This window comes from Lathyrus oleraceus, chromosome 5, assembly GCF_024323335.1.
Source record: "Lathyrus oleraceus cultivar Zhongwan6 chromosome 5, CAAS_Psat_ZW6_1.0, whole genome shotgun sequence".
NCBI lineage: Eukaryota > Viridiplantae > Streptophyta > Magnoliopsida > Fabales > Fabaceae > Lathyrus > Lathyrus oleraceus.
The window spans coordinates 278,352,410-278,362,606 of NC_066583.1; the positions used below are offsets into that span (position 1 = coordinate 278,352,410).

Genomic DNA, 10,197 nt, shown 5'->3' on the forward strand with positions numbered 1-10,197 from the left:
TATTTGAAAGTTGTTGGAATCATCATAACATGGCTAGGCCTTGTGATTTGGAAATTGGCTTGAAAAATGAACTTGTAAAATTGGACAAAGTGCCATCACATAGTGAATTTCCAAAATATGCATCCAATGAGAGTGAAACAAGTTGCAACAGCTCACACATGTCATTTTGAGAGTGTGTGAGCTGTCAATGAGCTGGCATTGGCTTATATGTGAAAGTACCATTTTGTCCCTAACTTGAAAATTAACCATTTCACTAACACATTCCATTTGGTTAATTAAACATGGTTAAGTGGGGATTAAGCAATCATATATATTCATAATCATCATCTAATCATAACAGAAAAACACATTTCCCAAAATCAGATCTCAAATTCTTGAAATTCTCTCAAATTCCTCAAGAACACCAAAACCAAAATTGGCAAGAACTCTCTCATTTCTTGATCAATCTTCGAATTTCTTTTTGCATCAATCTCCTTTCATCATCATCATCAACTGTTTGTGGAGTTTGGATTGAAAAAGGCTTTGAATCGTGACTGCACCTACAAGCTACATCAATGGCAAATCAAGATCGCAAGCACTAGAAGCAACCTGGAACTGAAGCAATCATTCTCTTCACCTTCCTCATCATCCTTCTACACCTGTTTGTGGAAATTAAAGCTCAAGAACGCTCGTAACATCACTGCCATTCCAGGTTTTGCATTTTTTCGAATCTCATGATATGCTTAATGGTTATATGCGTTTGAAAGCTCGTACCGTGTGGAATTCAGTGATATGTTTAGTTTTGATTATAGTGAACTATAGCTTAAGAAATCTGGATTTGAAGTTTCGAACCAAAACCCTAGGGCGATCGATTTGAGAGATTCAGGAACTTGTAGGCAAAATTAGTTTGATATTTGAGATCCTCATGCTCAGACGGTTCTAACGAGTATTCGTTTGCTCATTTTGGTGATGATTTGATGATTACGTGTTCTTGGCATTGCTGGTGAAGGAGATGAAGTTTCTGCGCAAAACACTGTTTGATCCGAAACTTCGTTTGAAAATTTGAACCACATGTTTACCGCCCCCGCGCCATATAATTACAATAATGCCATTAGTGAATTCTAATTAATTATATTAATTCATAAAAATTCTTAAAAAATCATAAAACACTTTAAAAAATTCATAAAAAATTGATAAAAAGTCAGAAAAATGTGAGAATTTTTGTGTTGACTTTGTTTTTGACTCTAGAATTTTTTTGACCTATTGGTTGAAGTTGTGCATGGTAGAAATTATGTTTGACCTAGGGTTCTTTAACATGTGCTACATTTTGATACCTTGTGCCAAATCCAATGTGAAATTCTCATGCTTACAAATAAATGTCTGGAAATTTTTGTGATGATTGTGGACTGGCTGATGTTTATTTACATGTAGATTTCATGAATTTTTGATACCTGGCCTTTGAGATGTGAATTTTTGAACTTAGGTGTGACAATTTGTGTCACACCTCATTATGTCAACTTGCTGGATTTGTTTGAGTGACCTATACTTGTTGGATTAATGTGAAATTTGGCATGGATGTTCATTAACATGTTAAGATGCTAGGTGATTTTTTGTGGAATTTTATGTGACATTTTCAAATTGATTGCTATTTTTCATCTCTGGTGGTTGAATTTGCAAGTTCATGTGACATAGGTTGGTAGATTTAATGTGAAATGCTCATATGGTATTGAATGATCATGAAATTTGGTAGGAATGTTATAGACACATTGTATGACATCCCTGTTTTGGTCCCAGTCATTTCTTTATTGTTTTCATGGACTTATGAATTTTTGAAGTGGAAGCATGTGTTGATGTTGTGATTTGGAGCATGTAATTGTGTCTGTTTTTGCTGATTTTCATTGACATGGTTTCCTTTGCCCAATTAAGCTGAAGTTTGGTGTGCCATACCTTGAATAGACCCTGTTTAGGTGTAATTTATTTGAGATTTTTTGGATTTGTTTTGATATGGATTTGAATGCAATAGTTCTGTTTGGATGTTTAGTGTTCCATTTGAACTAGTTTGATTTGTTTTGTGCATAAAAGGAACATGATGAATGATATGGACATGGGACTAATTGTGTGGGCTTTTGTTTGACATTAATTTGACTTTGGTTAGAGATCCCTTGCTGTTTAGGAATTTTTCTTGCCTTTGGACCCTAGGCTTGGCCTAGTGGTCTAGTTTCTAACATTTGATTGAATTTTCAGGATGAAAAGGTGCAATGTGCATGGAGAATGATCCAAGTTAATTCAAATGAGTTTATTGGATGTTTGTACACTAACACAACTTTGTTTTGTAGGTTGTGAAGCTTGGGCTTGAGTTGAGCTTGCTTTGTTGTGCATTAGTTTGTATAGTCTGGATGATTAATATTTGCTGTTTATGTTTGTCTGTCTGAGTACTAACTGTGTTTGATTGTTTCCAGGTACTTTTAGTTGCTCAGTTCCTTGTGAACTTTTGCTTTGCTTTGCTTAAGCAACTTGCATTGAGGTATAACTTCCTAACTTCATGTAGTCTGGAGACCCGGTCTGTTATTTGACCGGGCAAACTGTCTGAAGTCCTCCTTAAGAGGCAATGTTTGTGATTGTTTAATATTGTGCCTAAGCAGGTAAAGTCCTTAATCAAGGCAATTGGTGGAAGGTAGGGATATGCAATCTATCCCCCACTATTCTGTGAGTCTTCTCCTTGCTCCCATTACATGGTTGTAGCATTGAGATCACAAGCCCAAGATCTTGTGCAGTGCACATTGTGTCAGAGTCTCTGAGTATAGAAGGGTTCCCCCATTCTGGACCCATGCTCATTTGTCAGAAGCTCTCCCTGGTCAGGGATAAGAGCTGTGAGGTCTGATCCTCACTTCACCTTTCATCTGCTTCACCTTAGCCTCGTAATGGCAAGGTTAAGAGCAAACACAGCCCGTACAGATGACTTGCTGAGGCAGTCAAACCTATTGTGTGAGCCCCTTGTGTGGTTATAGTGCGTGCTATGTGGATATCTGTTTGAGATGCTTGTTCTCATTTAATGTATGCTTGAATTATTCTGTATGCTTGTGTGCTTGCTTCTTTCCTGGATAGGAGTAGTTTGCTTATGCAAGTAGGATAGAAAACTGAACTTAGGGTAACGATGCATGACAACACTAGGCTCGAGTCCAGCTCCCTAGTAGTGTGTCTTCCCCTGGTTTCCGGCTAGTAATTCAGTCCCTTTCAGGGGAACTACATCGCCCTGATCCTCGTTCCAGACGAGGTATGTAGGCAGGTGGTCGTGCGAGACCACTCCGGGCAACCTTTTTCTTTTTTGTGTGTGTTCACTTGTTATCTGATTATGTTTTGGTTCGGATGCCGACGTAAGCCCAGTAATTGGCTGTCGGGCTCCACGTCTGCCGTTTTGAGTGTGTTTTGGTTCGGATGCCGACGTAAGCCCAGTGGTTGTCGGGCTCCATGTTTGCCACCCTTGCTTGTTTGTATGTTTTGTGTTGTTTGGCGTGCGTAAGCCGAACTACAGTGGCTCTGATTCTTGTTCCAGACAAGATATGTAGGCATAGGACGCGATGTCCTATCGAGCTCCCTTCTCCTAACCCCACACTACGCCAAAAAAGACCTATGAGAGCGCTTTTTTTGGCCTTTAAAAGCGCTTAAAAGCGCTGCCGTAGGTGGCGCTGCTATAGGTTTTAGCAGCGCTTTTTGTTTACTAAAAAGCGCTGCTAAAGGTTGTCAATAGAGAGCGCTTTTTAGTAAAAAGCGCTGCTAAAGGTGGTATATAGACAACCTTTAAGAGCGCTTTTTACTAAAAAGCGCTCTCTATTGACAACCTTTAGCAGCGCTTTTGAGTAAAAAGCGCTCTTAAAGGTTGTCTATATACCACCTATAGCAGCGCTTTTTACTAAAAAGCGCTCTCTATTGACAACCTATAGCAGCGCTTTTTAGTAAAAAGCGCTCTCTATTGACAACCTTTAGCAGCGCTTTTTAGTAAAAAGCGCTCTCTATTGACAACCTTTAGCAGCGCTTTTTACTAAAAAGCGTTGTCTTTTCCTCTAGTAAAATAACAAAACGCTGCCTTCAGTTTAAGCCTACCATTTCAACCTGTAATATTTTTTGGGAATAATCCCATAAACCTGTAAATCAAGCCTCTCTAATTCAAGCATTTGGAGTCATAATTCAAGCATTTGTAATTTTTTAAACCAACACAAGCAAACCAACACAAGAATGAACACATTTGGAGTCATAATTCAAGCAAACCAACACAAGGATAGATAGGCACTGAACACATTTGGAGTCATAATTCAAGCATTTGTAATTTTTTAAAGCAAACCAACACAAGAATGAACACATTAATCTATCCATGAAATTAAAGATATCACTAAAATTATAAAGAACTATACACAAGTCAAAACTAATATGTTATACGGCCTATTTGGAGTCATAACTAATCTGTTAAAAATATAAAGAACTATACACTTGCCAACCAGAAACCATTCTTCATCAAAGTATTCATGTTATTTTGAAACCATTATATAATTAATCTTTTCTCAATAAAATATTGACACAATTCCTCCTTGATTTGTTCCAACTGCAGTCTCGTGTAATGAGCACACTTGTATTCATCAAAGTACTACATAACAAAACATAATATGCATGATTTAGTTAAAAGTAATAAATAATATGAAATATTCGATAAATATTAAAACAAATCCTAAGTTATAAATCCATACCGTGATTGGAATCTCTATTTGATTCATATTAATGATTTCCCTCATAAACCTCATTACAAAGTATCCGCAATCGATACCGTTGCGTTGTAGAGGACACTACATAGAAAAATAAATAAGAATGTATAGTTATCTTTTCTTATCAAGTAGCATCACTATTATAAGCAAAATTGTGAAAATTAAAGTACCTGCACTTTTATCCACGTAATGTTGCTGGATTTAGTACGTGGTACTCGAGCTTGTCTTTGAGATCGGAACACTTTTATTGATCTAACAAAATAAAAACATATATTTAGAACAATCTCACATAAATATACACGAATATTTAGAACAGTCTCACTTACGTATCAACTAATTGCTTCATATCCGGATAATTTGTCCATTCACCATCTATCGAATTCAGAAAATATACCACTTCTTTTAAAGGATCAATAGCAAGCAACAACCAGTGACACCTATAAATTAAAACAAAAGTTTATATGGAAATTTTTTACGTAAAAGAAACAATTAAAGATTAGAATAAACTTAGAATTAAAATCTAACCCTGAATTATACGGCCAAAGATACAAGTTGTTTGTACTGCTGGCCATGAATATCTTGACTAAGTACTCTCTACATGAATCCGGTTCCCTACAAATTAATGCTTTGTTGACCAGGGAGGAAGACACGAAACGGAATCTGTTTGACAATTGATCATTCCCGCGCATGAAATTGTCATACAAGAACCTTCAATAAAAACATAATAAACATTAGACTATTTTTATTGAAATGTGTAAATAAATTGTTCAAGTAATTAAATAATATATAGATCGGATTACCGGATGTATGTGTGTATAACACCGACGCCTAATTCTTGATGCCGAAAAATATGTTCCAGATCTTCTTTTCCGATTGTTTCAGTGCATGAATAACCAAAGATATCTTCCTCCATATCCAGTAAGCGAATAGCACTAGCTGTTGCCATATCTGATGAGTCAACAAGTGTTTCAAGAGATATCTGGTATCGAGGCACAAAAGCACCTTTTTTTGGCAAAGAAGTCACTGGAAGATCCCTTTTGTTTTTCTGTCGACTACCAATTTTCTGGCTCAGTTGTTGTGACCCTTGAGCAAATACCTATAAATCATATAACATAGGTAAATTATAAAATCATGCATTTTTTGATTCGGATCATATAATTAACACTTTCAATATACCTCTTTTTATGATGCAACAGACTCGTTGTGCCGCAAAATCCCTCTATCCTTAGATGCGGGTTTTGTAGGCGTCTAAAATTACCATGTAAAAAAAATTAACTTAACGGTTCAGAATTGACATTTGAATACTAAAAGATTCATAGTGGTTTTTGAATTCAACATACCTCATCATCAATGAAAATGAGATCCAAGGGCCATGCAACAAATGATCCTATTGCATCTCGCAGGAATGTTGTCTCTGAAACAATGTCAGGTATCGGTAGCAACGCATCCTTATCTAATACAACATCAACCGATACTTTAAGGTGTCCATCCGGGAGCGGTCTATGGTGAAGTAAATCTCCCGAAGTGTTGTGCACTTTTCCCTTGCCAACTAGGCGATAAGTCGGTGACGATAAGTATAGCTGACAAGATGAAATGCCCTAAACCAATAATAAATATGTTACTTTTAATGTGTATATATTTCAATTAACATAAATGTGCTATTTTAATTTCAAAATAACATATATAATTACCTCGGGAAATTTATTTTGACAATTGATACTGGCTTTCTCACTAGTTTCTTTCAACTGTGAACTGCCCTTTTCCATACACCTATATCTCTCATTATCCTTTTGCAATTGAAGAACTTGCGCTTGTAATGCCTGCAACGTCTCCATCACTTCTTGATTGCTAGGATTTCTTCTCCTTGGATTCTTATACAAGGAAGTTGGAGTACAACCATGCCCTTTACCCCTCACCCGACCGGGATACTCAGGAACATTTAGTGCTCTACTAAGTACGCTCCTGTTCTCCTGGTCCTCAGCTGTGCTTATCGATTGAGATAGGGTTTCCTGAAATTCATTTACATATCGGAAATTATTAGTGGAGATAAAAAAATTAATTATATATTATTAAACTTTTGATTTAATTAAAGACACAATGTTCTACTTACACATTCATCATAAATATGTTGAACGTCATCCCTAACAGTTCCATCCTTTCCCACACGAGCTTCTTTCCACAAAACATGTGGCGGAAGTGATGTTGCGTCACTTTTCGTCTCGTCTAACTACGCATTGACACAAATAATAAGATAATCAATTATAACACATTGAGACAATTAATAAGATCGTAGCATTTTTGTATACTTACAATTTTTTCCTCTAAGCGTGCATATCCCAAACGCCCTTTTTGTATGCATACGTGGGATTTGACGCTCTCTCGCGATTTGTGGCACTCACTTTCTTGAAATTTTCGTCTCTTCTTTGGGCTACAAAAGCAACCCATTCTTCTTCTGTAATGAAGATCGCATACTTCACTGGATATTCCGGATCATATTCAACAAAAAAAATTTCTTTGTCCTTAAGATACTTGTTTGTTAAAAACGTTCTCCACCCTCTGTGTCTTTTTCCGGCCAATTGAAGTATATACTTTTTTCGGATAGTTGTATCTTCAATGTTAAAAGACCTCTACGAAAAAATATTGGAATAGAGTGTGTTAGTATAAGTAATTTAAACACATTATCGTCAATATAAAGAAAATATAAACAATCATATATTGTACCAGTATCTCAGTCCAAATCTTATCTTTAGCGCTACCCAACTCTTTATTACTCCATCTTGTAGCAGTGATTGGAATGTGCATACGAACAAGTGTACCAATGTAGCTTGCCAACTTTGCAGCATTAGACCCAATTAGTTGGTTATCAGCATTCCAATTTACATTATATGTTACTGCTTTATCTCTATCACGAATGATACTCTTCATAATAGTGATGCCTCGTGTAATTTCTTTTTCTGAAGTATCATCAGGAGCATTTGCATCTTGTGAGTTTTCTTGATCACTAGCCATTTAACCTGTAATAAAGAAAAAATATAAAAATGAAATGAAAAATATAAAAATCCCACACAGGCAGTTTAATTGGAACAGTACCACATATAACTGGTTGTACATAGTTACTGGTTGTAAACAGAACTATACTAAGTGCACAAGTACCTGAGTTTGTCGCTTTGAGATTAAAAAATATAGGACAGAACCGGACAGCTACAACAGCTTTGCTTGCGCAGGGAATCTGTATAGCAGGCCTGCATATCAAGGTCAAATAATAAAGCAACATACATAACTAACATATTTTGGTAACTTGATTCATTAGCTTAACATGAATAATTGAACATAATGATTCATTCTAGATACTAAATGATTAAACACATGCTTTGGGTTTGTATAATATCTAAGCTGAAAGACATACCGAGAAAGATCTTTTCTAGAAAATATGTAAGCTGCATTAACAGATTCAGACGCAGTACCGATTTTGTAAGAACCTGAAATGGGCAAAGAAATATGAAATGAGAATCTAATCAAACTATATTTTTGTGAATTCATCCGTTGTTTTTTGTGAACTCATCTAATCAAACTAATATTAATTAGTACTAGAGACGTAGTTAATTAAAGCCTAAAACAGAACCAAATTATACTCTGATGAATTCATCTGTTGATTTTAATCTCATCTTAAATACTTGTGTTGCATGCACAAACACAAGTCAATGAAGCCATGCCCCAAACTTAATGGAAACTGTCTATTACATACTAATCAAAAGATTATCACAGTCTCCATACATTTAGTATCCTTTCTTAAATCAAAATATTATCACAGTCTCTAAATTACATGCATGCAGTTCATGTGTTTCAGGAGCTAATTAAACAGAGACTGAGCAGAGCATATAACAGAGCATATATTGGAGACAGTTAATTAGAGCCTAAAATTGAAGATAAACCATCAAATATTAGAGTTCAGGCTTACCAAAAGTGGTAAAATCTCCCAGTGAGAAGTACTTTACTCAGCATGCATTTCAAGAGAAACTCTCAAAAGACGAATTATGAGCATGCATGCAATGGTACTGTAAATTACTCCATACTGGAGAGGAATGTGATTACTGTCATCCAATGGAAGGTCTACAATTCCCTGCAACGCACCAATTTTATGGAAACGGACTATTCTTACATAGTAGATATGGTAATGCAAGGCTGGTTATTCTATTGGATACGTAGTGAGGCCATACAATACAACAAAGCTCAAAAGAAATAAATCTTTAAAGAAAAACCATAACCTATAAAAGAAATTCAACTTGTTTTACACGTGACAGAATTTTGAAGCAAGTCAGTAGCATTGAAATGAAATTAAGACAAGAATCTACCAACAGTTGAAGAAGGTGGTGACCATTATCACATGAACTCTATACATAACCAAATCAGAATAAAACTGAAAGCTATGATGTTATCTATATGGTGAATTTGATGTTTTCTGAAACGAAGATCGATCGATATGGTGAACCAAATCAGAACAATGATTTAACTATACATAACGAAAACTGAAAGCTATGTTTTCGCAAACACATAACAATGATAGAATAACCAAATCAGAACAAGGATTTAACCATACATAATACTTGGTTGAAGTAGGAGTCACCTCGTCATGAATACCACCTGCATTGAAAGAAACTCAAAATCAAAGAGAAAAGGAAAACGAATGCAGAAAACAAAACCCTAATAATATCTATACATAATACTTGGTTGAAGTAGGAGTCACGTCGTCACGAACACCACCTGCATTGAAGAGAAAACAAAACCCTAAACTCAAAATCAAAGAGAAAAGGAAAACGAATGCAGAAAACAAAACCCTAATAATATCTATACATAATACTTGGTTGAAGTAGGAGTCACGTCGTCACGAACACCACCTGCATTGAAGAGAAAACAAAACCCTAAACTCAAAATCAAAGAGAAAAGGAAAATGGTCCATTCAAACCAAAATCGACCACCTATTCTTTGACTTCTAGGGCAAAACAGAAAGACACGAAAACCTAACCTTAAAACGCAATGAGATTTCCAGGTATTGAATCCTTCTCTTTCGAATGCAGTCTCTTTCAAATTTGCAGTGTTTATCGTTGAGATTTCCAGGTACTCTGTGGAATTTTTTCCAGGGCAGCGAGAGCTTCGAACGAGAGAGAGTGAAAGAGGGATTTCTGAAAGTCAGGGATTTTGTAATATTAGATTTATTATAATTTTTATAAATGACCTATGAGAGCGCTTTTACCATGAAAGCGCTTTCATAGATGTGAGACTGAGACCTATAAGAGCGCTTTTACCTTAAAAGCGCTTTCATAAGTCTGAAACCCATGAGACCTATAAGAGCGCTTTTACCTCAAAAGCGCTTTCATAAGTGTGAAACCCATGAGACCTATAAGAGCGCTTTTACCTTAAAAGCGCTTTCATAAGTGTGTGAGACTGAGACCTATAAGAGCGCTTT

The 10,197-nt window shown here is 35.9% G+C and overlaps 2 protein-coding genes across 3 annotated transcripts; both read right to left on the reverse strand.

Annotated features, from left to right (window-relative positions):
• Positions 1-4,381: 4,381 nt before the first annotated feature.
• Positions 4,382-5,378, reverse strand: LOC127088144 (uncharacterized). Its single transcript, XM_051029067.1, has 5 exons — positions 5,259-5,378; positions 5,060-5,170; positions 4,904-4,985; positions 4,719-4,814; positions 4,382-4,618 (listed from the first exon to the last, which is right to left on the reverse strand). The coding sequence occupies exons 1-5, from the start codon at positions 5,303-5,305 to the stop codon at positions 4,517-4,519; spliced, it is 438 nt and encodes a 145-aa protein (XP_050885024.1). The 5' UTR covers positions 5,306-5,378; the 3' UTR covers positions 4,382-4,516.
• A 1,661-nt stretch (positions 5,379-7,039) lies between these two features.
• LOC127088145 (uncharacterized) lies at positions 7,040-9,871 on the reverse strand. 2 transcript variants are annotated; one of them, XM_051029068.1, is made up of 3 exons: positions 9,757-9,871; positions 7,455-7,747; positions 7,040-7,360 (listed from the first exon to the last, which is right to left on the reverse strand). In XM_051029068.1, the coding sequence occupies exons 2-3, from the start codon at positions 7,740-7,742 to the stop codon at positions 7,055-7,057; spliced, it is 594 nt and encodes a 197-aa protein (XP_050885025.1). In that variant the 5' UTR covers positions 7,743-7,747; positions 9,757-9,871; the 3' UTR covers positions 7,040-7,054. The 2 variants fall into 2 exon arrangements, with proteins under 2 accessions (XP_050885025.1, XP_050885026.1); XM_051029069.1 differs by lacking the exon at positions 9,757-9,871 and adding an exon at positions 7,887-7,975.
• Positions 9,872-10,197: the final 326 nt, after the last annotated feature.

What these genes read in the sequence shown, in the direction of transcription:
- LOC127088144 (XM_051029067.1), bottom strand. Translation starts at nt 5,305, where the DNA reads ATGGCCAGCAGTACAAACAACTTGTATCTTTGGCCGTATAATTCAGG. An exon ending in CTTTGGCCGTATAATTCAGG is followed by an intron (nt 5,171 to 5,258) that starts GTTAGATTTTAA and finishes TTTAATTTATAG; the next exon opens with GTGTCACTGGTTGTTGCTTG. An exon ending in ATGAAGCAATTAGTTGATAC is followed by an intron (nt 4,986 to 5,059) that starts GTAAGTGAGACT and finishes TTATTTTGTTAG; the next exon opens with ATCAATAAAAGTGTTCCGAT.
- LOC127088145 (XM_051029068.1), bottom strand. Translation starts at nt 7,742, where the DNA reads ATGGCTAGTGATCAAGAAAACTCACAAGATGCAAATGCTCCTGATGAT. An exon ending in AGATTTGGACTGAGATACTG is followed by an intron (nt 7,361 to 7,454) that starts GTACAATATATG and finishes ATTTTTTCGTAG; the next exon opens with AGGTCTTTTAACATTGAAGA.